The sequence below is a fragment of the Betta splendens genome, chromosome 8 (assembly GCF_900634795.4).
Source record: "Betta splendens chromosome 8, fBetSpl5.4, whole genome shotgun sequence".
In the NCBI taxonomy this organism is placed as follows: Eukaryota; Metazoa; Chordata; class Actinopteri; order Anabantiformes; family Osphronemidae; genus Betta; species Betta splendens.
The window spans coordinates 5,516,642-5,544,584 of NC_040888.2; the positions used below are offsets into that span (position 1 = coordinate 5,516,642).

The 27,943-nt window shown below is 47.8% G+C and overlaps 2 protein-coding genes across 5 annotated transcripts; one reads left to right on the forward strand and one right to left on the reverse strand.

The window, feature by feature from the left end:
- Positions 1-110: 110 nt before the first annotated feature.
- LOC114860407 (arf-GAP with dual PH domain-containing protein 1-like) lies at positions 111-9,425 on the forward strand. Of its 3 annotated transcripts, XR_008695400.1 has the most exons (13): positions 111-824; positions 1,991-2,121; positions 2,605-2,696; positions 3,383-3,465; positions 4,345-4,457; positions 4,542-4,688; positions 4,766-4,849; positions 4,927-4,989; positions 5,069-5,140; positions 5,224-5,452; positions 5,534-5,706; positions 7,340-8,953; positions 9,264-9,425. XR_008695400.1 is itself a non-coding variant. In XM_029158977.3 (11 exons), the coding sequence occupies exons 1-11, from the start codon at positions 734-736 to the stop codon at positions 5,560-5,562; spliced, it is 1,134 nt and encodes a 377-aa protein (XP_029014810.1). In that variant the 5' UTR covers positions 111-733; the 3' UTR covers positions 5,563-6,110. The 3 variants fall into 3 exon arrangements, 1 of the variants encoding a protein (XP_029014810.1); XR_003786615.3 differs by lacking the exon at positions 7,340-8,953; XM_029158977.3 differs by lacking the exons at positions 7,340-8,953; positions 9,264-9,425 and having other exon boundaries at positions 5,534-6,110.
- On the reverse strand, positions 6,360-27,877 carry LOC114860410 (ras-related protein Rab-26). 2 transcript variants are annotated; one of them, XM_029158981.3, is made up of 9 exons: positions 27,198-27,877; positions 25,985-26,095; positions 16,999-17,040; positions 16,507-16,573; positions 13,829-13,881; positions 8,803-8,868; positions 8,479-8,535; positions 8,153-8,229; positions 6,360-7,797 (listed from the first exon to the last, which is right to left on the reverse strand). In XM_029158981.3, the coding sequence occupies exons 1-9, from the start codon at positions 27,381-27,383 to the stop codon at positions 7,698-7,700; spliced, it is 759 nt and encodes a 252-aa protein (XP_029014814.1). In that variant the 5' UTR covers positions 27,384-27,877; the 3' UTR covers positions 6,360-7,697. The 2 variants fall into 2 exon arrangements, with proteins under 2 accessions (XP_029014814.1, XP_029014815.1); XM_029158982.3 differs by lacking the exon at positions 27,198-27,877 and adding an exon at positions 26,191-27,160.
- Between the last annotated feature and the right edge of the window lie 66 nt (positions 27,878-27,943).

The following is a 27,943-nucleotide window of genomic DNA, read 5'->3' on the forward strand; positions in this document are numbered from 1 at the left end:
AGAAGGTAGATTTTTTTACAATAAACTTTATACATGTAAGGTTGATACAAAATCTTTACAGACAAAAAACCTAATTCATGAGGCACATGAAACAAATCTGGGTCTAAACCTGTACGTATTTGAAACATACAGTTGCATAAGGCACGACTATTACACTTGCGACATTTGTCGGTCGCAGCTGAACACACCTCTGTGTGGTATTTCGGGTTACACTCTTTTGGGAACTGAGCGACAGGCGACACAATAGTTGCGCATTCTGCGTCAGGTTTCAGATTCACTAAAGAATAAAGGATCTTCACTACTGGACGTGTTCAATTCGCGTCTCCTCTCGATCTAAGCATATTCCTATGCATAGCAGCTTGTTCGGTTGCAGGTCAAACTCAGTTCCTCTACACTCGCTATCATGGTGGAGAAGGCTGGGTAGATGGAGGAGCGCGTGCGAGGCGCGCCGCCTGCAGTGTCGTCACCATTGGCCGCTGGGTGTCTCCCTCCAGAGCAGCGCACATGACACTTGAACGCCTCTATCGTTGCTGTAAATGTGGATTTGTGCCCGTATTAGAGTAACTATGCCTCGTCATCCAAAGTCACGGACCCCTCGGTAATTGCTTACGCGAAGTGCCACGCGCGTCCCAGATTCAGCCCCGCGCGTCCGGACCGGCGGCATTCTTCATCCTCCTACTTTCGATGCTCGACTCTGGGCTTTTCAGCTTCCGAGGTGCCGACTGAAGCAGAGATGGCTTCGCCCCACGAGAAGACGCGCCAGGTGATGACCCGGCTCCTGGGGAGGCCCGGCAACGGACAGTGTGTCGACTGCGGCTCCGCAGGTAGGCTGCGCTGCGGGGAGTCCACCGTGACGCCGGTTGGACAGTTTCATGTGAAATCCGTTTTGTTTCTCTTTCTTAGCTCCGCGTATCAACCGTGTTGCCGCCCGCTGCGGCGTTTGCGCTCCGAGCCGCAAAATGAAGTGCACACTTCACGCGCGGACTTTGCCCGCAGTTGTGCTTTTCGCACACGACGTGGTGATGTTTGATGGGTGTGAAATACCCTCTTCCTCAAATGACTCATCTGTACTAGTGTAAACTGTATGATTGCATTACAAAGCCCGACTTTAGGTAATGAAGACTTGTATGAGTTTCTTCCCTTTTTCTGTTTGACTTATCAGTTAACAGATATCTGTGATAGCTCGTGAATGATTTACTCTGAATAGGGCAATAAAATTCCCGTTCTATTCAAGTTCCTCCATTTTCATCACATCCCAGACGAAACCATGTCAAACGCCCAAAGGAAACTGTTGCGCTGAACTTGGTTGTGACTATTGCGCTGAAGTTCTGCTCATCCGCTATGTGCGCATGGCAGCGGCCCAACAATCCGGCTCTTGTCTGTCCCACGCAGACGCTGCGTTGCACGTGTGCAGCCTCACGATAACGCGCGAGGAAACCCTTTTTTTTCTGGTCTCGTGCCCTCGCTGACCGCTCGGCTCCATCTCCATCAGCAGCCGCGGAGCTGCTGCTGACCTGAGTTCTGCCCCGGTTCTGAGTCACGGCAGCGCTTCATAATCTCACCGTGCGTCGCAGTGCAGTATGGATTCAGAAAATGTCATTATAAACCTGTGTTGATGTCTTCTTCTGGATTGAAGGCGTGGTCATATGGCATTTGTGGCACTTATTTATAAGAGATTGAATTGTTTCTGCACCCGTTCAACAGCGCGATCGAGTTCTGCTGCATTCCTCTGTTGGGGAAGGCAACAGAACCCGATGCACAATAATTCCATTCATGCCAGTACAGGGAATAAATTGTGATCCAGTCCGAATTAAACCAAAGTAATAACCTGCATGTTTCCAAACAAGCTGCACATATATGAGTAAAAATAAAACTCATAACATATAAATAGAACACTTCCACTTCCTCTGTTTTGCGTTGGTTGATGTGCTTTGTTAAACGTTATTTGCAGCCTAAACGCGTTGTGTGTGCGCCGTGTGTTTCCCTGCAGACCCCGAGTGGGCGTCCTACACCTTGGGCGTGTTCATGTGTCACGGCTGCTCCGGCCACCACAGGACCATTGCCCAGATCAGCAAGGTCAAGTCCATCCTGCTGGATCCGTGGCGAGCGGCCGAGCTGCAGGTGAGCAGCCGTGACGCCCCACTGCTCCTGGATCAGCCGCCTGACCAGTAGGCGACCAGTAGGTCACTGTGGCGCGGTGCACGGGCCGGCAGCAAATCACTGTGCGATCTGCGCGCGTTGTTAACGCGCAGCCTTATCGGCGATGGTGCCGTCGTCATGCTGTGCTGTGTGGTCGCCTTGTGCGAACGTTTGCATCACAATGGTTTGCGGTGTGTTCGGCCTTTAGGGGTTTGTCTCTCTCTCTCTCTCTCTCTCTCTGCTTTATGTATATCGCGTTCACTGTGGGAACCATCACACGCTGAACATCACCATCTCATCGTCTCACACACACACACACACACACACACACACACACACACACACACACACACACACACACACACACACACACACACACACACACACACACACGCGCACACACGGCTACAGAGCAGATATTCTATATATCTCGAAATATCTGTGTATCTTTCTCCACTCCTGTAGGTCATGGAATCGGTTGGTAACAATGCTGCCAAAGCCAAATATGAAGCGCTCGTTCCTGATTTCTTCTACCGGCCCACAAACAAAGACTGCGCGTAAGTGTCCTTTGTTTTATTCTACTCAAAGCCTGAGCAGGACTTTAAATATCTACTAAACGTTTGCACAAAAGGTGAAGCTCAGTGGCAGCTGCAGCCGCGTCTGAGGTCCTGTGTTTTCCATTAGCTCATCGGCTGCTGCTTTATGTTGACGCGTGGCGGTTTGCGCAGACGGCCCGGTTTGACAGCAACGGGTCAAGCTGCGGTTTTGGCAGCCAGAGCGAAGCGCGAGCGCCTCAGCGATAAGGCCGAGCGGTTCCTGCAGCTCGAACAGGAAGCAACAGTTCAGCGGCTCGGTTTCTTTACTATCTGGAGACGTATATGCACCCAAATGAAGTGTCAAACGTAGTCAGAATAGACTTGTGCTGTCTTGGTGAAAGGTGAGTGTCACACAGTTCACAGGAACAGGCAATATTAAATCAAATGCATCCTCCACCCAGGAGCTGTTCAGGCCGTTGTTGTAGATTTAGGCTGGATTTGCCTCCTAATAGAAACAGTGCTGTTGATCCATTTCCGTTCAGCTTCAGTTCAATGATGGACACATGGATGCAAACGCTTTGACTTTAGCTGCTAAAAAGAAGGATGGCGGCTGCACGGTCAGCAGTTTGACTGACGGAGGGCGAAGGGGAGAGACGCTGCACTAAACGCAGGATCCGTTGATCCTGTTGATGTTGATGTTCCGACAGGCTCCTGCGGGAACAGTGGATCCGAGCCAAGTACGAGAGGAAGGAGTTCATGTGTGTGGAGAAGCAGGAGTCGTACTCGGCAGGTGAGACGACGACAACGGCCACACACTCATCCAGCGCTGGGCAGAAAAGCGGCTTCGTCCGTTCCGTCCACGCTCAACAACGAGAGCTCTGTTTCTGCCGCGTCGGCCTTTTGTTGTGGAGTCCTTCGGCTTGAACTCAGTTCCTCTCTCGACCTTTCGGCTTGTGCCGCGTTTCACTGCTGCTTTCCCCTCTCCCGCCTCTGTGTGAGGTCGATCACATCGAGGCCATAAACGAGAACGTGCGTAAGACAATGATGCGAATATGTGTCAAACGATGAACGGACGTGAAGTGTCACCAGCTTAACAACTAATCAGGAAAGTGTTACACAGCAGCTCTGACTGATATAAAGCGGCGGCTGACACTTCTTCTGCCCACAGACACGTTGGTGACACGCGTTTTATATCCGACCGTCCCATGGCGTTAAATCAAGCCTTCTCTACACCTTTTCCCTATCAGGCTTTATTGGCTGCTTCCCTTTGGTAACAGTCGTGTCAGAAACAGGAAGTTGTGTAATGTCAACTCAGTTTAACATGGCCTCTTACTGTCTGTCTCTTTAATATGAGCAGTGAATGTGAACTGCAGTGATAGTTTAGTCCAGGTGGAGCTTCAGTCCAGTCATCTGGACTCTTCTCCTGCTGAGGCCCGTGCGACGCCCTCGCCTCCAGCTGTGACTCTCGTTCCAGCTGTTTGCTCAGTTTACGGCTCTAACGGGGGAAGTGCCTTTGTCTCGCGCTGACCTGCATGTGCCGATTGTGTCGCGCCTGAGGGGAAGAAGCTCCGGTGACGCGAGCGAGGCCGCGTGCGTTCGGTTGTTATTGTTACCGAAGGGACCCGTGAGAGCTGCAGTCACATGATGCTCACGATGCTAACGCTGGCAGGCTACAGAGAAGGCTTCCTGTGGAAACGGGGCCGGGACAACGGCCAGTACCTGCACCGGAGGTTCATCCTGTCCGAACGGGAGCGGGTCCTCAAGTACTTCAACAAACCCGATGTGAGTGGTTCCTCTAGTCGTTGAGCACACACGCGTTTAGGCTTTTTAGTGCTTCAGCACCAGCGCCGTCTCCCCTCCGTTCAGGCCCGAGAGCCCAAAGCTGTGATAAAAATCGACAGCGTGAACGCCATGTTCCAGCCAACTAAGACCGGCATCGCCCACGGCCTGCAAATAACCTACCTGAAGGACAACAGCACCAGGAATCTCTTCGTTTACCATGAGGACGGCAAGGTGAGGCGTCCGAGTGAGGAAGCAGCGCCCGTTTACCTGCCGCCCGCTCTTAATCCTCCTGATGCTCTGCCCTGAAGGAAATGGTGGACTGGTTCAACGCCATCAGGGCGGCGCGGCTGCACTACCTGCAGGTGGCCTTTCCTGGAGCTCCCATCCCTGAAGTGAGTACGAGTTTCACTGTAGTCCCTGAAGGCAGGTGGAACCTGTTTACAGCTGTGTGTCACTGTCGCCGGTTCAGCTGTTGCCGACATTAACCAGGAACTTCCTGAAGGAGGGCTACATGGAAAAGACAGGTCCCAAGGTGAGGTGCCTTCTCTCTGGTTCCCTATGATGGATACAACAGAGGGTGAACAATAATCCCTGCCCATTGTGTCCTGCAGCACACGGAGAGCTTCAAGAAGAGGTGGTTCACGCTGGACGACAGGAGGCTCATGTACTTTAAGGACCCACTGGTACTGGTTGTGTGCGAGCCGTGATCTGGACGCGGGTGCATTCGCGGACCGGCATCACGAGCTGCTTGTCCCTCTGCTCGCAGGATGCCTTCGCGCGAGGCGAGGCGTTCATCGGCAGCAAGGAGAACAGCTACGTGGTCCTCTCCGGCCTCCCCCCCGGCCTCCAGGGCAACCACTGGCCGTTCGGCATCACCATAGTGACCCCGAGCAGGAAGTTCCCCCTGGTGTGCGAGTCTCGGGAGGACCAGGAGGAATGGATTGCTGTGTTCCAGAGCGTCATCAACCGCCCGATGCTGCCTCACGAGTACGCAGGTAAACCGGCCGCCGAGCCCTCGAGCGAGAAGTCGGTGTGTGTTTTTCTCGGTTTGTGACGCGCGACTGATGTCTTTGCAGTGGAAGCCAATTTCAAGCACAAACCGTGACGGTCCTAGCGGGAGCCGCGTGAGCAGGAGGAGGAAGATCTGACACGCACTTGATGTCGCATCACGGCAGTATAAACGCGGGCCCCTTCAGAAAGGAACCCAAAGTTTACATCACGTCAGTTCATGTGACTTATGTACTTGAAGGTCAGTAGGCCCCGAATGTCTCCTTTGTGTGGGAATCACAGCCGTGCTGCTCAGACGTGAGTGTATGTTGTTTTCTGCTGATGTTTAAAATAATAACACGTATTTTAACCAAGTGTGCAAACTGTGCCCTTCTCACTTTTATACATATTCACAGTTTCCCATTTACTTCTGAATGTAATTATATTTATTTTCTCATACACTTTTACACACGTGTACAGCATCTGATGCAATTCAACACAGGTCACTGGTTGTTGGAGTCATGGTGCCTCCGATGATCTAATTATCATATTTCATGGCAGACTTTGTGGTTGTGTTTGATCGTAGACTTGTACCTAATAAAATGGCTGACTGGTGCTTCTATTATTTTCTAAACAAATTAAACAAATTTACCTCAGGCAGAACAAGCTACTTGCTTTTTGTACACTGTTTTGAGGTTTATTACCAGCTTGAAATATTGTCCTGCATCCCTTTATTATGTAAAAGTCAATTCAAAAGTGATTTATTTAAAAGTTTGCGTTCGTGTCATACACCTCCTCCACCGGTAGAGGGAGACATAGTAACGCTTTTAAAAACGGCAACCCACCGCAGCCTCCTTCACTCCTGTTCGGTTCCGAACTGACTGGAGAATTTGGGCAACGAAATGTGAAAAAAGCCACGATGCCTTCAGTTTTTATTGTACTTAACTTTCACTTACAAGAAAGTTGTCAAAGTCGAACAATTAATTGATAACACCAAGACTGAAAAAAAAACAAGAGGACTACGCAGTAAATACCCTATATACTATTCTAAACTGACATGAAATATTAAGTTTAATAAAAAGAAGGTTTTACATCTTTAATTAATACTGTTAACAGATCATAACATCAGACAAAGTGTTTACGTCTATAAGATGCCTGTGATACCTTCACCCCTTCACTTCTGGCACTTCAAATCAGTACATTAGTCAACACTCAAACAATTATAATAACAATCAAAAATCGTATAATATTATAATAATATTCAGAATCTTAATTCATTAGCTTGTGAAAAGCATTTGCCCTAAATTGCAGCTTTAGGATTTTTCTTGTAGTCTTTCAAAACTGTTCACAGTCAGTTTCTGACTTTTAATAATATATTAATTTTCATTATTACAGTCATTTATCCAATAGAATCTATTTTACTAAGTGTACAAAGTAAAGGGGTGAATTCATAGTACATACCAGAATTTAAACTAAATGCACAAATTAAAGCAAGGTAAAGATCCACTGACAGTAACATATAAACAGAAATGTACATATTTGATTTACAATACTTTAAGTAACACCCAACATAATGCAAGTCTCGCTTCTAAAGCTCATCCACACTCAGTTACCATCTCCATCTATGTCCCATCAGACATGTTTTCCATGCAGAAATGTATTTACACCATGTGTGACCATCTTACTGTTAAAAACACACAATAAGGGTTGCATCAGCGCTTCAAGTCTCATTGTGGTTGTTGAAATAATAAATGTGTCTGCAAACAGTTTCTAGGCTCTTAGACCCACACCAACGTTTGTGTAGACTGTGAACTACTCTATATATAAGTTCATACCTGCACAGACAGTAATCTAATGCACAGAGGATGCTGAACAAGTAATGCTTGTTTCCAAAGGTCCACAGCTGAATGATGAAAACGCTTTAGACTGAGTTTATGCTGGTGAGCTTTACTGGCTGGAGGAGCCTGAGCTGCTGAACCATGGACACAAGCATCACTACGCTTCTAGTAAGTGATCATTTATCCAGATGTTGACCAGGAAAATACAAACAAAATGATGGATGTGGTTGTTGTTATGGAACCAGCGCTCTGTTCGTCTGAAGCCATGACCTGGGGCTACATTCACAGCTGCAGAAGGCGGACGGACGGGTGAAGAGCAAACAGTACCGGGTTTCAGCCTCGCTCGGACCGGACTCCTCGCCTGTGAGGGTGGACTGTATGAGGATGAGCGGAACCGCGTGCGCGGGAGCGGGCCTCAGGCCCGACAGCAGCCGGCACCCTTCATCTCCTTGTTCACGTACTCCTGCAGCTGGAACTTCTCGCTCGGCTCCTTGGTGGACCTGTGCTTCAGCTCCCTGAGGCAGCAGGGAGACATGCATGTTGCTGAGATTCACAATAACCTGACTCTCCCATAGAAACGTTGACTCAAGGCTAAAACAAAGAGCAGCAACTTAGACTCATTTATTATGAGTACGTTTGAAGGTTAATAGCAGGACGTATGAGTTATGCATGAGTGCGATGGAGAAACCTCCCATGCACATGCACGAGGGCAGCTTCTAAATGCAGGATGAGCCTTTACTTCCCCAGACGGACACATTTAAATATTTACATATTTATATATGAAGTGTCTCGTCTCGTCAGTCGCTGGACGTGGAGCGGATAAAAGAAAGCAGCGGTCAATTAGACCAAAGCAGAGGACGTGACACTCACTTGGCCACGGCGGTGAAAGCCAGCTCCACGTTGAGACCCGACCTGGCGCTGGTCTCCATGAAGGGAACGCCAAATTCCTGGTAAAATCCAAACGTAGCATTTTATAGGTAGATTTAACAGATTCGAGCTTCTGCTGCACCGTGGCCACAGCTCAGCTCTCCTGGTTGCTCTCACAGAGACTGATGTGGCTCCTCCGGCTGCCTCAGTGGGTTTGTTTGCAGCGGGTTTAAAACTGACACCAACCAAAGGCCAGAATGGCTGAATCACAAAGCACGGAAAGGAGCCACACGAGTCACCGCTCAGCCTCGGACCCGGGTTCCTCTCACCTTAGCGAGCCTCTCGCCGTCTTCCCTCCTCACCACCCGGTCGTGCGTGGCGTCGGCCTGGGAGACAGGGGACGAGGTCACCGTCTGTTTAACACACGCGCCCCTCTGACGGCAGCTAACGAGTCATGATTGAGTCTCACGGTGCTAATTGAGGGCTGAACCAGACAGAGCTCAGAGCAGAAGACATCTGCTATCGGTTCGAATGGAGCCTTGTGATTGTGGAGGAACATTAGACTGACAGTTACAGCACAAACCATGGGGGTGAAGTGTTTGTCCCTCAGAATGTCTGAATTTGTTCTTGTGTGCGTTTATCTTCCGACTTGCCTTGTTTCCAAGCAGCATCAGCACCACGTCCTGCTGGGCGTACTCGTGGATCTCTGTGAGCCAGGCCTGAAGCAACAGGAGAGCAGCCGTTAGACTGTAGGAGGAGAAACACCGGAGACAGGACACGGGACGGACCAGGACACGGACACGCGTGAGCCGTTTATCTGATGACGTGAATAACGAAGAACGGGGGAGGGGGGCATTTAGAGGATGAACATTGGTGAAGGAGTGGAATAAAAACTGAAGCAAGGGCAAAGAGATAAAAAGGATAAAAGAGGAAGGAGAAGCAGAGATAACTGTAACAAACGCTGTGTCTGTAGACGGGGGAGGAATAAACCAGGACCATCCATCCTGTTCATCAGCGCAGACAAATTCTCCTGCTAAAACAATATCTCTCGACTCAGTGTGACGCCTAATCGCGCCCGCTGTGATTCACTCCACTCTGTGTTTCTTCTCTACAGGTTCTGGGATAACTCATCGGGTCGGACGCTCCGAACTGTTGATGTTCCTGCACGTCATCTCCACTGGAGAATGAAGGTCCCCTGACTGCCTCAACAAGTGCTTGGATTGTTTATGTGTACTTTATATGAGCCAAGGATTTAATAAAGTGGATGCCAGTTTAAGTCACCTCACATCTACTAGTGAGGAGGAGGAAAGGATAAATCACCATGTTGCCCCAGACAGACAGATGAGCCGAGCTCATGTAAATACGGGTGTTCGCTTCCTTAAAGGTGCCGCAATGAGGATGTGACAGTAAGTAAACAGCAGTGACATCATCACTTTGTGCCAGACATGAATAGATGAATGTATTTAGAAGAGCACCAGGCCGAGATAAGTCCTCTGTCCCCGGGGGCCGTGGCTGAAGGATGGGGGCTTGTAGTCATTTTTTATTTAGGAGTAAAACTGGGATCTCCTCCCAAAAGCGCAGGAGGCCAAATGTCCACAACCATGTGACACAGTGAGAGGAGGTCATTAGGACACGACAATGTCCACTAATAGTGAAATAAATCAGAATGAGTTAGAAGTTTGCTCCTCAGCTGCTCCGTAGAAAATGTATAAAAGCCTAGAAAACGTCCCAGCACAGCTTCCGGTCATTATTAAAAAATGAGTAATGGGTTTGTTATCAAATATTGCATTTTGCGAGTGGGAAATTTCCCGGTGCCTGCTCAACTAAAGGCAGAGAGATGTGTGTGTGTGAGGAAGCGAGAGTCACGACGGTGAAACAGCCAGGCACACGGATGCCGAGGGAGATCAGGGCCCCACACGGGAGCAAACAGCCTGAACAACAAACGAATGAAAAAGTAAACGGTTCAAACGGCGTCTGAAACTGTCGAACTTGGCTCTGCACGTGGAGCTGCCTAAAAATAACGAAAAACACCCTGGATGCGTTCGCTTGGTGGGAAATAATCATTAACGTGACTGCATTTCCTGGTGGAGACTCCGAGCGTTCCACGTGACCCGACGGCGTCTCCTTTAGGCTCCTGTCTGAAGTGATCCGCTGCGGGTGACACTGAGGGGGGGGGGGGGGGGGGTTAGGACGGGTCCCCCGGGAGCGAGGCGGGAGCGAGGCGGGAGCGTCTGCAGGCGAACAACCACACGAGCCCAACGAGATCCACAGCAACGCTCCCAGTTCATCCCGTCCGGTTTATTATATTCGGCCCGTGTTTCTACGCTTCACGGTTCAACGCACGTGCGATAAAAGTAATAAAAGCTTTGCTAAGTTGAAGTCGACAGTAATTAATGTGGGACTTCTGCTGCGGCGTTTTTATTTTCTGTTATGTCTTAAAAACTGCTGGCCTCAAGGAAAAGGTCTTTAATGATGAGTAATGCGATTTAGTTTGGACCCATTTAAATTGTTTTCAAACGAAGCTGTCAAATTACAAACATAACCGCCGCCTAATATGCTCACCTCCAGCTTTTAAACTCTCAGGGAAGGAGAACAACAGCTTCACCGGCTAATGCGCGCGTGCCCTTCCCGCCTTTCAGCGTTAATGATGACTCAGCGCCGTCACGCCGCTCCCTCCTTATGCCGCGCGCGAGCTCCCCGTCCGTCGCGCTGACGTCCCGTCGGCTCACGTAAACACGCCCCCCCCCCCCCCCCCCCCCCTCCCTAAAACGGGGCTATTTCGGTCTCCGCGAGCTTCAGCACAGACGCAGCTGAGACGCCGACACGGAGGCAGCTCGCGTGGGAGCAGCGTGACCTCCGCTGACTCCTCCACTTTGATCTGCGGCTGCTTCTTCTGCCTCCAGACTCTGACGGCGTCTTAGATCCACAGCTGATGTCATGACACGCTGCAGGCGCTGGCAACAAACGCGTCGCCTCGGGAGAGCTCCTCATTAGCGTTCGTACATTTCAGTTTAGAGAAACAAAGAGTTTTCGCGTCTTCGTGAGTTGTGTTTGCACGTCTTCAGGAGGAACTGAGAGATGCGACAATAATGCATTGCACTCTCTCCATCCTTGATAAAAGATAACAATAACTTGTTTGTTTGTGCCAGTTAGAATAAAACACAAAGTTACACTGTGACCAAAATAAAACACGTCAAATGTGCTGGAGGTTGAGTGCTTCTCAACATGAAGGTTCTTTGCTCCGCAGTCGTAACTAAATACACAAACAGACTGCAGGTACGAGGTCCGTTTCCAAACAGCCTCGCACGTGTTCTTCCTGGAGCAGAGAAGACTCTTATTATGCAGCACATTTCCTTTTTAAGGCCTCCAGATCGAATGTGACGTGAAAGAGATCCGGAACAACGCGAATGTGTTCCGTCGTCAGAACAAAAGGTCCAGTTTGGGTTTTTGGAGGAACATAGATGCCGTTCGCTTGTGCGAACGGAGCGTCACGAGCAGCCAAAGGTGCCAAAGACACAATCTGTGATGGTGCGACGGAGCCGGCGGCGCCGGCGTAACCTGCTTTCCCAGTGGATGTTTGTGCTCCGATGGACAAAGTGCTCCAAAGAAACCCACAGCGGCCGTTCCTGTGGAGGCGGACGCGCGGTGAATCCGTCCACCGACTTCCGGGCTCCTCGCGGCGACAGCGCGGAGCCACTCAACTTGCGTCTGCGTGCGCACACAGTAGGTGTCCCATCTGTTTGTCACGTCGCAGCTGACATCAGAGTTAATGGAAACGTCCAGAGAACAGAGCCCCCACCCCCACCCCCCCGCTCTGGAACGGGACAGGCAGTAATCTACTGCAGCCACAGCGAGCGCTTAAATGAATGGTATTTTGAATTCCTGTCGCTGAATTATTTACTGACGGGTTCTCTCATCTCCATCTGGTGCCGTGACATTTAACCGGCAGCTGTGTGACAGGCGGGCGGCGGTTTCATCTGAAGCCAGTCCGCGGCTCCGGGCTTTTATTCTGTAGTAGCTGGTGTCTTGCTCAGAGACAGGAGCTCCTTTAAATCAAATCAACAACATTCATTCCTGTACTACAGACTTTCCTTTAATAAATAACAACAAAGGAAATAGAACAACTCTTCGCGTTCGCTAACAACTAGCTAACAAACGGAACAAAAGGCTCCTGGGGTCATCTGTGCTGCACTTAGCGCGTGTTTTCACAATAAAAGCGCTGTCAGTTAAATCACTTCTACTCCCACCTCACCGTCCATCCCCTGCAGCTCTGGAGCTCTTTAGTGTGATTCAGCTCATTGTGCGCTTCGGTCACTTGCGTTACTCCGGCAGCTCAAGTCAACGGAGCTCAACGGCACAAAGCGACTAGCGCATTAGCGGCGAGGCGGCGAGCGCCGCGTGGCATTTAGCGTCTGGCGCAGTGGCCTTTGTAAGAATTCTTTTGTTTCTTCCTGCGTAGACATGAGCTTGAATGTGATATCTCTGAACTTTATATATTTCTAGGCAATCACATTGTTGCACTGTCAGAAAAGCTCCAACCGTAGGTAGCGACTGCTGCGCGCTCTTTACGCTAGTTAGCTAACGGACCTGCAGCACTGAAGCACGCTAATTTGACTTCCACCCTGGGGAAATGAGTCCGGCTCTGGCTGATGAGGCTTCAGGAGCCAGGTTACTTTTTAACAGAGTGACCCAGACAAATGAGCTGTAGCAGAGGCCTAAATGCACAAACTGAGAGATCAACTGACTCCCCGAACCAGCACAAACGCGAAAGAAATGAATACTCATGCAATTATTCCACGTTTAAACCATTTCGTTCTGATATTTCCTCTGTCTTCTTAAATGCTACACCTCTGCCTGAGATGATGGACGGCTCCCGTGACGCTGATGCTTTGCTTACCAAACAGCTGGAGCAGGTCTGAGAGCGGAATGATTCCCCCCCCTCATGCCGGCATTCATCACAATTAGCGTTCATTAACAGTGGTTAGTGCTCGTTAGGCGGCACTGCCGCAGCAGGCGTCTCTACCTGCTGTAGCTGTCAGCGAATCTGCAGCCTGAAACAGACACCGGATGAAGGCGAGGTGGCGAAAAGGTAAATTTTCTGGATGCAGATACTCTTTCCTGTCTGTTTGTCCTCTATGATCAAAATAACGAGAACGGCAGCATGAAGGTCAGTGTGCAGATACGCGCCTCAGCCTTCTTCAAAGAGGACACAGGAGCGGAGCCTGGAGCTCCGAGTGCTGAAGCGCTCAGATAAGACGGAGGGGAAAGGGCTTCTGTAGCTACACCTGACGGAGACGTCCCCTCTCCACCTGTGGAGCCAGAGGCGCCTCTTCTGCTCCACCGGCCTCCTGTTTTTTCCAGAGTGAGTGCCATTTTTACTGATGACCGCTGTCAATTAAAGCGCCCGCCCCTTCTGTTGCAGGCTCCACTCGTTAGACAGACGCGACTAACGAGGCCGGTGACATCGTGACACCAGCCGGCACCACTTCAGCCCCCGCGACGGCAGAGACATGCTTCTAATAAGGTGTCATTTTACGCCCCTAAATTTAACTTTAACAGCTGGCTTAGTTATTTTGGACAGATGTGTGCTGTCTCCGGTGCCATAGTTTCATTGTCTGACGTGTGGTCCTGTTGTCAGGCAAACACAAGCATGTGATCAGAAAAAAAACAAACACCTACCTGGATGTTGTCAAATGAAGTTTTGTTTGTGACGTCGTAGAGCAGGAGAAGAGCTGAAACATAAAAAAATATGTATTATTGTAATATATGTTATGACTAAATACTGTTCATTTGAGCCCTAATAGCTGCTGCTGTCATAAAGGTCAAATCTGACTGAAAGGAGGCTGAACACTGTACTTTACGGCATGAATTATGCAGAAGTGGCAGCGAGAATCTATGTGTGCGTGCGGTTCAGCCGGAGAGCGCAGGTATTCGAGAGGCATCGAAAGGCCGACAGGCGAGGAGGGAGGTGAATGAGCGTGATGCAGACTGACAGCTGTGTAATAAAGCCGCAGACCTGGAGGGCTTCCTCGCGCTTCTGCTACCTTTTAGCGCTGGATGCTTGAAATCAGGACAAAGATCAGACATTGTGTGCGGTTTTGAATGTCCTTTTCAATTAAATATCTTCCTGTGATGGAAAAGTGCAGTAACTAAATCTGTTGCTTGCTGTTTACACATCATTTGTTTTCCTGTTTGAGCCCTGGAAACAAAAGACTCGGCCTCATTAGATGTGAGCTTTACTGGCAAATGTACCGGTGAAAATGAGGTTTTAGATGAAGAGACGAGCAGCGGCTGCAACGGCAGAATGGAAGAAGGCTTGATGAGAAGAGAAGCAGCACTGGCGGCAACGAAAACTAATATAACAGCAGAGGAGAAAGAGCTAAGTTGATAAGAGGAGAACAGACGAGCGGAGAACAGCACTGGGAATTGGCAAAAACCCAGTCTGTTTACATTTACATCCTCTCTCTCTCCCACACAAACAATTTATTTCCTTTGTCGTTCTAAGTGATTTGTCTTTATTCTGTATTTGAGGCCACACTAGAGGCAGATAGGAGCATGTCCCGCTATGGTCCTGGGATGAACTGATTTCCCAAGAAGTTTAAAGGACTCATTGACGTCCAAATTCTACGGCCACAACAGCAGCTTTCAGTCAAAGCCTCCATTTCAGTTTTACCATTTTATTATATAATTAAATGTAGCATCACCTTTGTTGTGACTGATCAATAACTTATGACAGATGTTACTGATTCCAGAAATAAAGTCTGCAGACCAGACAGTATATGTAAAGATTGTCTGGTGTTCGTTTCATACCATTAACTACCTAATAGTTATTACAATGTGTCGTAACGATTAAAGTCCACATGAGCTTTCTTATTTATGTGTCACTTACGTACATTTCAAGGTGTTAAATCGAATGAACTGAGCACTAATCCTTTTTAAAGGTCAATACATTAAAGTAGAGCTGCGATTGGAATTAACTTGTAATTGAACCTATGGATTAGGTCCTTTTCTCTAGATCCTATTAGGTGTATCTGCATTCAGGTCGCTGCCTGGGCTTCAATGCACATGAGTGAAATTTAAACACAGGGAGAAGAGACTGTGAGAGCGGAATGGATGAAGTTATTGATAAAATAACAACAAAAGAGAAAGAGGACGGGTACGGCGAAGAACCCGGAATAATTAGCTTTATAGATCTGTTCTAGGTTCTAGAATCCTTTTCTGCCGATTTCATCAGACATCAGTATTCAGGTCAGCGGGGGGACATACGAGATAAACCGAGCAGATGTGGTTTGAAAACATCCCAAAAAACTGAAACTAAATAATCCGAGTTTCTGAGGCAGAAACGAGCAGAAAGCTATCTGATGGCTGTCTACACTTGTCTCCCACACAGTGGATGCGCTGCCTATCGACAAACATCTAAAATAACCTCTCGCTGTCTATCTCTCTCAGAAGCTCCACTAACTATCTCCGTCGCTCCACCCTCCCACACTCGTCCTCTCCTCAAATGCACCAGCACTTCAGCTCTGGGCCGTCGTCTCTACCTCCTGCTCTGCTTCGGCTCCCGAAAGTTATACGCAACGCTAATTGGATCCATTAGTCATTGCTCACCTGGGGTTAGGGTCAGGGAACACTGCTGTTATCTCCCTCAGCTCTGAACTGTGCACATGTGAATGGAGTGCCTCCATGCTACTGTATCTGGCTGCCGAAACGCGACTTTGTTCAGGTTGGACAAAATCACAGCCAGCTGCGTTTTCACGCTTGGTATCTGCAGACATGAACTAGCGGAGAGTGAAATCTTCGTCAGGCCCCAAAATGTCTCCATGCACATAGAAATCAAGGTATTCATGAGGACCATTAATGCAAATGTAGACCTGTCCTACGCGCTGAATCACGCACGCAGCCACGTCCGCACTCAGTCTGTCGCTGCCTCAGCTGGATGAGCCCAAATGAGTTACACACAGCCATTTCAGAGACTTCAGCTTAAGGTAGAACTACAGTAGGTGATGCACTGACCAACAAACAGCCCCAACGCTGCCTCTCAGAGAAAAGCCGAGCTCTGTTTCTAGGCACTAAAGCTGCATTTGATTTGTGTAATTCCCAAAAAAGCATTTCTTTCCTTTAAGCATCTACATGAATATGTTACTAAACAGATTCCGCACAGGCTCCATTAATTCTGTTTTGCCTCAGCCCCTTCATTTACACCTCGACACTAACACAGCTGTGATTTATGGCCGGAGTAAAACTTTATTTTCTCAGTGAAGCAGCGCTTTTAAACACCCTATCGCACAGCTCCTGTGCGTCGCCGATCATTGAACTGCCTGAATGAGGAGGAGAGGACCTGAAGCGGTGCGTCTCACCGTGGGCGTCACGGTAGTAAGCGTGAGTGACGCTGCGGAAGCGCTCCTGTCCGGCCGTGTCCCAGATCTGCAGGGAACGAGAAGGGAAGGAGTCACTGAGAGCGAAGCTGTCGACTGAAAAGTCAATCTGGTGAGAGTGGAGAAGTACAAAATGGTGATGGACCAGTAAGAAAGACTTTTATTGACTGTGTGACTGTTGACAGATTCTCTCTCTCTTTCTCTCAGCTTTGATGCAGGCTCTGCCCTGTGGGACACCAGTGATGCAAAAATGTAAATACCTTGTTCTTTCTGTTTGTGTGACACAGGCTGCCACAGAACTACAGTACTTAAGGCCAATAAACCCTGAATGACTTCACATACAGCAAAAACGTGGGCCTCAGGTGAACAGGGCCTGTCATGAGGGTTTAGAGTCGTCTTCATATTTTTTCATGTTTAAAAGTAAAGTAAAAAAAACAGACGCTCACGACTGTCAGGAAAAATTAAACTTCTTACCTGAAGCTTCACCTTGACTCCGTCGATGTCCAGCACTTTATTCTGGAAATGAAAGCATGAAATCATAAGTGACAGTTCCTAAATTGAAGTGTGCTCTTCTCTTCTTGACAAACAGCAGCTTTTCATGAAGCGGAGGTGTGTTTGCGGTCACTCGGCTGCAGCCGCATCCTTTCATCCGACCCGCTGATCTCTTCCCCCCTTTTTACATCAATATTGGATGTCTCCTCCTCCCTTCGACTCGGTTTCATGAAGCCTCTTTCCTCCAGAGGATTAACCCTCTGTTCACCTCGCTCGTGTCGCCTCGACGCGGCCCTCAGATCCTGCCTTAAATCTGCTCTGGCGCACGGCGGCGAGAGGCTCGACCAAATGGACCGGATCAGGGGCTAAGCGACGGGTGCGCACGGGTTGAAACCCCTGGCGCCACTAGAAATGACGAAAGGACTTCATCTAAGCTGAAATATACCGAATGCGGAGGCGAGTGAGAAATATAAAGTCGTGGCATATGTCAGTTTTCTTTAAACTTCACCTGAGGGGAAACAGTTTGATTCGGCGTCTGCATTTAAATGAAAGGTCCCCAAAGAGTCACTGTGAGGAAATAGCGAGTTATTGATACAATTTGCTGCACTGAGGCGCATTAAAAAAGTACCGGACACGCGCGCGTGTTCAGAAAGGAGCGTTTTTCCTCTCGCTGTGAACCAGTGGCCGCTGCCACAAAGAGCAGGTGAGCGTGTTCTTCGTGACCCGCATCCAGGCCTCCTGGGAGCACACAGCATCACCTGGTGCATCCTCCCTGTTCCATCATCCAACCCGGACACGACGCCGCGCTCCAAAACAGATACTGTCTCCGTGGACGGTTTTGGTTGATTTACCTCCCGAGATTCACAAAGGAGGGGATCTCATACATATTTATAGGAAAGTTGAGATTCGAGGTTGTTTGTGACTGTGCTTTGATAGGAATCAGCATCTCTAAAGACCTTTCACTGTTGTTGTTATTGTACTAAAAAAACCCAGTGCGCTTGGAGGCTTCATAAATATTTAGTGACCTAGAAAAACAGGTTCATGACACAGAAGCACCGTGATGAGGGCTTGGCTTGATTGGACGGATAATTGTTATCATAATATGTTGAGAGCCAATGTTTCAAATCAGCTGGAATAGGATGTAAAAGCGGATTTAATGAGCTTAAATGAGCTTAAATAAATGTGGACTGAGTGTGATAAGACATTTTAAGCTGCTTAAACGAGACGGGTTCAGACAAACGAAGGTACTAAACACTTCCAGCGACGCTGCCTCCACTTCACTTTCAAAAACTTCAACATTCAACACGCGGCTCCAGCTCGGCTCTGTGTAATTACAAGTTGTTTACAATTCGCAGAGGACGAGCGAGACGCTCGCGCCGCTTTCAGGTCGATTTCATCCCTCGAGCTCCGGCAAAACATCCTCCGAACATCCCCAGACACAAAGTGCTCCGCCGGCCGGCCACGCGGTGCCCGTCAGCCGCCCCCCCGACAGTGCATGAGTGAGAAGGTACAGTTGGTGCAGAGCGACTGCACTTCCCAGGGACGTGAATTACAAATGCATGAAGCTTTCAGGAGGCTTGTGAAGTGTGAGCCCATGAAACATTAATGGCAGCAGCAGCGTGAGGCTCAGAAAAGCAGCGTCTCACACAAATTCCTCATCATTTCGACGACAACTTCAGCTGATGTTCATGTGTATCTGTTTTTATTTGTGTTCCTGTAACGTTTACGCTAACAGACGGAGGGCAGGGATACACACCGCGCTTCCACTTTGAGGTCAACTCGACGCCCGGCTGTCAGGTTTTTTTTCTAAAGTCATGCTGACACAGGCACATGCACGCAGTCTGAAGTACTGAACAAAACCACCCCAGCCCCTCCCCCTCCCCTCCCCCCATCTACAGTATCAGCTGCCTGTGAATCAGATTTGATGCTCATGATGAAAGCTGCCTGTCATCAGTCCGATGGGTCCGGTGTGATCAGAGCAGCTTCCATGTTCAGCTAGTCCCAAGAGCCACGTGTAGTCTAATCTAATGATCTGCTGTATGTTAGCTCTCCTCTTCTTCACACCGGAGGTAACAATGAGGCTGAGTCAGGCTCCTCAGCAAGGACATTGACAGAGGAGGCTGCGTATCCAGAACCCATCGGGCTGCAGGCAGGAAAAACAGCCTTAACCTTCTCGTTATTGGCTTTTTCACTTCAGTGACCTGCTGAAGTTAAAAACAGACACTAATTGAAAGAGCAGTGGGCCTCAGGGCCTTTCAAAGTGCTGCAAAGATTCACACTTCCTCAAATGAAACAACACTGGCCAAAGAGGTCTGTCGTAGATTAACCGCACCCCCTGGTTCATGTGTATGTGTAAGACAGTCTATTAAATTGAGCATGTTGCTAAATCCCCCCGTATTAATCTTCTGTCAGGATCTCACCCACTGACCACACCCCCTATTTGACTACACCCCTTATTTGACCACGCCCCTTGTTTGACCACACCCCCTGCATCCAGCCACTCCAACCCCCTGATTCTTCCCTCTTCATCAGTTAATCCATCTCACCTGTGCCTTTACTGCTGCCCTCATCTTATTCATTCTGCTCAGGCACAATGTGTGTCCTCACACCTGCCTCGAACCAGGTGATGTCTGTTTTGACACGCTAGCCATGTTTGCTATGCTTCCTATTATCCATGTTAGTTACCCTCATGCCTCTTGTCTGCCATTAGCTATTATCAAGCTATTGGTTGCGACATCTAACTCTCCTGAAATGCTCTCCATAGAATTTATAGCAATGCATGTGGCAGATTCGCTGACTTAACCTGGATAAACTGCTGCTTCTATGCGGTTTTCATCACCAGTCCACGATTCAGGTTGAAGCAGATCACCCGTTGCATCACCCACAGAACCAGAGCAGGCAAAGAAACAGATTCTGCTCTGAAACAAGCATGGAGAAATTGAAAATGTCACTCTCCTCTTCCTCCTCATTTTCAACAGCGCTTGTATTCACTTTGGTGCAGCTTCATCGCAGACATCTCTGCCAATGCATATGCTGTAGACTCTTACAGTTTGTCTGCTCAGACCCATTTCCTGGAATCGGTTATTATAGAAATATTGAAGCCAGCATGTGACATTATCCAAAATTATATATATACAGTATGTGCTTCTATTGAAATCTGCTCATGTGATCATCAGCCAGAAGAGTGTAAACATTGCAGGATTTAAAAATGTTTGACTTTATTCTGATAAGTATAAAGAGATGAACGGTACCTGAGACATTTACTAAATATTATCCTAGTTCTGGCTGTTTTACCAATTATAAAAATGGAAGGTCCACACGAGTGGGATGTTTTTATTTGACATATGGGGATTATTGTTGTCATGTAAACACTATGTTCTAATGCACAGTGTCAGTTTCTTCATCATTCCTGTCTCATGACCTTAGTCCTGGTGCCTTTTAGTATTCAGAGATTTCATTCCTCACTTCTTTCATGTCTTGGTTAAATATTCATGCGGCTCATCGGGGTTTGCCTCTCGAGATCCCTGTGACATTAGGGCAGCAGGTGGCAAAGCCGGGCTTTTATTAATTACAAACATCTCCCTAGGCAGAAGTTAACACCCACCATACATGCTAGTTCACGTATGTGTCTTTGTGTGTGTGTTGGTCTCCTTCGTAGTAGCCATGAACTCGCTTTGCTTCGATTCAATTCCTTTATGAAGCACAGAAACGTTACTGCCACTCGCTGGCACGATTACGTTTGGCACTTTAATTGCACCCACTCGGAGAAGGCTGTCAGGCAGGCAGACAGGCTGTCAGGCAAGAGAGCAGACAATAGAAAGTCACACAACCGTCCCTTCAACACTGGAAACGCCTAAAAACGGCGATGAGCGAGGTTTTATCAGCATCTCAAATGTCAGACCTGACACTCTCCTGCTCTCATGGGTTCCCGCACTATGTACAAAACGGAGCCCGACTTGCATGGGATCTGCACGATTTAACTTTTCAAATCTTCCCTAGGACCTAGAAGTGTCATTTTTCACAGAGACGTACTGTACCAAGGCTAAGGGACGAGGCTGCAGAGTCCTCATTTAACACACAGTCTTGTGATATTGCAGCATCTCTGTATCATCACGAATACACATTGATGTTTTGAAATGCCCTGCAAAAATGAGAGCAAATAAAACAGCAGGTAGAAGCATTCAGTCACACCTCTTCCATGTCCTTTGCATCAGAAGCTTGTGTTTGAAATAAATAAAGCGATGACTCATTGGACCAGCCTTCGGTCATCAGCGGGAGGGAGTTGGATGAATGGGTCCATCAGCATCCTGCAGCTTGTTTAAGTAACATGCTGGACTTGTCTCCGACAGCTTGATTTTTACTAAAAACAATCAGCTGCTTATTTTCTTCTGGCCGCTGATTAAAATTAAAATCTTTGCTTCTGAGTAGCAGCAATTAAGCAATGACTAATATCCACTTGTTGCATGAGTCACTCTCTGCAGAGGACCTCATGTTCTTCTGAACAAAGGCTCCCAGACTTACACAAATATTTCAATATGGCAGTTTATTTATTTTGTGCACTGCAGCATCTCATACTCCCCCCTCCCCCCCTTACACAAACTGTCTCTTCCAGTCCGATATGAAAGCAAAATTAATGTGATTCATATCAGACTAGTCCTCCTCCAATTGATTTCAGCATCGCATCACTGAGGACAGACTGGCTCATGAGCGAATGGTTCAAGGGATGATGTCTCTGTTTGTGCCCTGTGAGTCACGTCTGATGAGTTACTCATTAGAGCCATAACTAAAGATGTTGTTAACATTGTCTTAAATAGCACAACAATATTGTAGCGTTAGTCATTTCTGTGTAAAACTGACACCTATTAGAGCAGCTGTGTGTATAATAAAAAAGTCAAGCAGATCTCCTCTTTTTCTTTATTCATCTGTGGTCTTTAATAGAATCATTTATTTTTCAGCCCATTCAGATCCTAAGCTGTTTTTCAATAATACTGACCACAAGATGAAGGATTAGTCTACCAGTGCCACCAGCAAGCAGCCTTTACTGGAGGAGGGCCAAGACAATGGTAATAGAGCTTCTGTTACAGACTGCACGTCTGTGCTCCTGTCGTGGCGTTTGTGTGGGGGGTCAAAGGTCCAGCAACAAATCAGCGTCCACAGCTTTATATGACACAGAAGATCAATATTTGTTGCTGTTGAGCCAAGACAAAGTCAATATTTCCCATCAAACACACAATGTGACAACAGCAGCTTGTTCATGTCGCTAAACTGGAGCCAGGTGTGGAATGTGTTTCAGTAAAGATATGAACCATTAACTGCAGCTGTTTAACATCTGTTCTTCTGCCTTTTACAGGTGACTTTGCATCTGTGCAGGCCATCTTCTACATTTATCACTCTAACAGAATGATGTCATGGATGTGAGGGAGCTGAAGCTCAGAAGGGTCTGGGTAATGCAGGACAAGCTGCGGAGGCATAAAATCCATCATTTGGAGCGGCCCAGTTAAACCCAGAGCCAACAGATGTTGTGGAGTGATGAAGCAGGTCAAACATACGTGGTTTTATTAAACTACTGCTAACTATTCATTTTAAAGACTGAACTGGAGCCAGAATAGAGAATCATACTGTATGTGAGGAGGCTTTAAGGCCCAGTGGCTCATGTGTAGACTGTAAACGAGGGGCTTTAGGTTTCTAAAGTCACTTCTTTCTAATGCACAACACCCTCTTTTTTGTAGTCCCTAACTAGGCTGGCACAGGTCTCCTGAGGGATCTTAGCCCATTCTTCTGTGACACATTGTTCCATCTAATCCTCATCGCCTGGTTTTCAAGCATTGACATTAACCTTGAGCTCAGATCCTCAATACGAATGAGACCTACGCTCTGTTTTTTTCCTTTAAGTTAAATGTTGACTGATTTCTCTGCTGTGGTTTTAAAGTTAAATTAAATCGAATAAAACTATTTATAGTTTGAGAAATGGATGAATATTAAAGGAGTGATTTCTGAGGGTTATGTTGGACAAATGAGCCAAGACACTGCAGGTTACTGCTCTAATTCCTTTAGAAATACAAGGCACAAGTGCATGAGTGTGTTTGCTACGTTGTCCTAGAATATTTAGTTTAAATAGATGCAATGTTCTTCGGTGCAGCAGCACATTTATGAAATCCATACCAGCGTCATCTGACCATTGAAATGTTGAGTGAATTTCCAGCAGCCTGATTCATAGCTGAAGCCCCCACAAACGCACTACACACACACACACACAAATAGGATCAGTGATGTCTGAATCAGTGGGACTGTCTGTTATGTGTGAAACATCCCTGCTGTGCTTAAACATAGAAACATTTTACTTTACATGACTCGGCTCGGTTGGTGAGCTGCAGACCTTTGACTGAATGCTTCATAAATCAATACATGAGGGGTAACATCAGATTTGTTTTAAACATGGCTAAGTTTATTACGATAGAAAATCCAATCTTGCAAGTATAAAATATTTTTTCCAGCGGTGGAAGTAGATTAAAACATTATACCCAGTATTTATTGAGGACTTAGAAGCACCTACTGTATGTGGATCATGAAATTTACAGTAGATATTGAAGTGTCGCCATGACGTCAGCCAGGGCTGCTTGCCTGATAAAAAACAGACATAAGACGAGCCTGTAACTCATACAAGGCTCTGTTTTACTCTGCTTTGCTCCAGCCACCTATTAGTCAGGTCTTAGACCGAGCGCTGCACGATAAAACAAAAAAATATTAGATCCTTTGTACATTACAGACGATGGATTAGTATGCAAAGTGTGATCTTTACCTCTTAAACCTGTCAAGGAAACCTTATGGGCTGCTCCGAGATGAAGTGCTCCAAGAACATTAAATCATAAGTAGTGATGGGATGCTTCGTCTGTTCTGTTCCGCTGTTCCGACTTTAGCACCTGAATGCAATACGTAAGAAAGATCTGCTCGTCCTCAGGGGACAAATTATCTCTGACTAGCTCATTGGGCAGATTTTAATATTGTCGTACACAACACGTTGAGCTATTGCACATTTTATTCACGCGTCAAGCGGCAGCCGAGAGGGAGCTGCCACAGAGGTCAAGGGTGGTTATGAATCTCAATCAAGAGGGGGGGGGGCACGTAAATCCGTGCTCCCAGTTCAGCAGTGAAGCCGTCCAGCGGCACAAGTGAAGGAGTTTAAATTCATTCTTCTGCTTAGAATGACAATGAAATCCAGGCCGCGCTGTCAAGTCATAAACATCACCTGAAACATCATAAGATGTTTCCATGATAGACTTGTTAATACACATGCTACAGGATGATGATTGGGGTCAGTGTGTGTAAATGTACCAGATATATTGTTATAGTGAATCTGAATGAAGGAATTCAGGACCAGGGACAGCTCCTGCTACAATATGATCCCAGTAAATTAACATTTGTTTCTGGGATAAAGTATTTTTTCATGTTACACTAGAAGACTGGGAACCTACTGTAACAACTAACATCCTTCCAACATTAACAAACTGTCAAAGCTTAAACCGTGGTAAGAATTAGTTACTGTATGCTCTTGTTTAGGATATGAATTCTTCTTCTTTTATAATCCCTTTACCAGGAGGTCTTATAATTAAATGGAATTCTTTCTTGCTGTTATTTTAGGTCTAAGGCGGCTCCAGCACAGCTCTGTAATCCTGAGAACATGCTGGGGCTTAAACCAGATGAGGATCCCATAAACAAGGGGGAGAAGAGAAGAGCATCTCGCTGCTGCTTTGAAGTGGGAACCGGATCAAATCCCCATATGAAGCAAATTGCTTCTTTCCCACCAACTAAAACGAACCGAAACTGTCTCTCCTAAAAATAACCATCACTCTGCTGCTCTGTGTACCCTCAGCGGAAACACAAACACCGAGGACCTTCATGTTTTCGTTCTTAACCGTCTCCTCAGATCTTCCGAAACGAGCACTACTGTGCAGTTGCGCAAACGTTCACGTTATCGAAGTTGCAGTCGCATCCAGAAGAACGGATGACTTGTGGATGATTGCGGAATTAATCATGTCATAAACCTCTGTGCCACACTGCAAACAAATAAGTCAATACTGCACGGGCAAGACGCTGAGTCAGCACTAAACTTTATGAGTTTTGTCCTTTTTCCTCTATTAGCAGTAAATAGGACCAGCAGAGATGAAAGGTCCCAGCTTTGCTTAGATCGGCCTAATTGCACAGTGCATAGGGACTGCAGACACTCTGGTAAGAGATGTTACATAAGTAAATAAATCAAACGCTCACCCGCCCACCAACTCGCCCAGCCCACACACAGGCCTATACAATGGCTGCGTAGTCTGAGTGGCCTCCCAAGAGTTGAAAGGTTCTGGTCCCGCACTTACGCACTTTATGTAACGCAGGTAAACACGGAGCTCCACAGGTGCACGTTAGGAATGGATTCACAATGACACGCGCGGCGAGCTTCCACCGAGCTCACGGGCACCAACTACAGAGGACGACACACAATAGGAGGCAAAACACCCATCAGAAGCATCATACGTACAAATGCACTGGGAAACCACACACATCTAAGCCTCCTCCTCCCATTAATGCCATTAGCAATAATAACTCTAACAACTCTGTCGTGAAACATTACAACACAGAGATGTGATGTTTCTATTTTCACTTTTCGATGGAAAAATAAAGCGTTTGTAGTCGGCAGCCCGAGGCTCCATCAGACCGCAGCTCGAGGTTCACGTGAAACTGGCACACGAGGAACGCTGATATCACCCAGAGAGTGGAGCGAAAGCATGTCAGACTAATTAAAGAAATCAATATCCTATCTGGTGAGACGTCTGGTAAATGTTTATAGCTCCCGGGCATATGAAGACGACGGAGAGCTTTCAAATCCCATTAGTACCTCTGGCCCAGTTTTGACGAAAGGTACTGAAGTTACAGGTGTTCGCGTGTGCGACTGAGTGTCAGTGTGCGTTCAGTCCAGACTCACCCTGAAGTCAATGCCCACAGTGGAGATGAAGCTGCCAGCCAGGAAAGCCCCGTCCTTGAAGCGGACCAGTAGACAGGTCTTCCCCACCCCGGAGTCTCCCACCAGCATCACCTGTTCAGAGACACAGAGGGAAAAACTGGAGGGAGCTGCGGGTCATGATTTGACTTTAATGACCCATTTGTTGCATAGGGTGAAGCTGATCGTACTGTACTTCACGCGGCGGCCCCTCGGCCCATTTGGAGCAATGACAGCGATAAAGGCTGGATGACATCACTGTTATCGGGTTAGCCGCGGGCGCCAGACCTCTGAAATCAAGAGCGTCCTGTGGCGGCAGAGGAAGTGTGCGACAGGAGGAGAAAATGATGCCCAGCGACCGAGCTCCCCGCTCTGCTTCCCCTCCAATGTTCCTTTTCACTGCATCTCTTCTCTGGCTTCTCCCGTCCACATGTTTGCAGCAGTGTGCAGAAGGAGACGTCTGCTCTTTTTTCCTTTTCCTCAATGAATAATAATAATATTACAGAGGAAGCTAGTTATCACGAAATTTTAACATGTGCTTTTTTCTGCACTGCTGTAATATGAATCCTGTACTGGTCGCATTCTAATTAAATGAAAGCCGCCCTATTATTAATCATTGCTCTCTGCTTTAGGCAAAAATGTATTGATATGATATTTATGAAGAGCGGGTAACAGGATGGAGAGCTTTGTTTGAATGGGTTTTGCATTCGTTCTACAGAAACAAACAAGGACAGACGCAGTCGAGAAAGAACCGGCAGTTCAACAGTTGCGCAAAAAACAACAACACGCAAACACGAGTGCGCCGACTTAAAACAGCTGCTTCAGACCGCGGAGTAGGTGGCAACAGTCGCTCGAGGAAACACGGGGAGAGAGTGGGACTCGTAGTAAAGCTGTGGAGGCGGACTGGAGGCGAGGCATGCCTGCAACCAGTTGCACAGCAGCAGCAGGAGAGCGGCTCGTCGGCGGCACCTTTCCAGGTCATCGATCGCCCATCGACGCAGCGGTGTCAGGGTTTTTCTGCTGCTTAATGAGTGAAGGCGCTTGTAAAGCGGGGCACAATGGAGGCACCGTTGCACATTTACTGTTTGTTTCTATCCAATGCTCGCACCGCGCCCATCACATCCCGTGGTACTCTCTACTCGTCCCATTTGATGGAAGTTGCGGCTCGTGGCACTGCGTTCACCCGCCGCCGTCCTACCTTGAAGGCGACGTCGTAGAACTCGCTGCTGTTGCTGATGGAGGGTCTGCTGGGATGGACCACGCCGTTCATCGGGACGATGCCCGGGCTGCTCCTCGCCGCCTTCCCGGCCCCCTTCCCGGCGGGGCTGCCCGCGGACGGGCTGCTGCTCGCGGCTTTGCCTCTGGCAGCCTTCTTGCGAGACATGTCTGAAAATGCACTGAAACCAAAATCTCCGCTGAAGCGAAGCGAAGCCAACGGACCCCGGGACTAAAGTTGCAGGAGCGAACTGGAAGTCGTCGGTCGTCGTCTTCACCTGCGAGTGGAGCGCATGTTCCCCAACACTCAAAGTGCGAACTGAAATTGTCCTGAAATGCAAAAAAAAAAAAAAAAAAAAACGCTCCTTGCGCCAGCTGTAGTTCTGCCGCTTCCTGCTCTGGTTCAGGGCGCTGCGCTTCGCGGCGGCAGCGAATGGGATGTGGCACAAAAGTCAACCTTGAGCGCAAACAGTCACCCTGCGCTGCGCTGCGCACGGCTCCAGTGCGCCTTTTCAGCTTCTCAGCGTGTACAGTGGAGTCGTAGGACGGTTCCTGTGGTAACAGTAAAGACTGGAATAGAAGCAGCACCACCATGTGACGAGAACCTGTCTGATTCCTTTACTACTTTGTAGTAGGACGACGGAGCTGCAATTTTCTCCAAGTATTGATTTTTAAATATAATTAGATGCTAAATATTTTTTTTATTGTTTGGTATAATGACGTCGAACG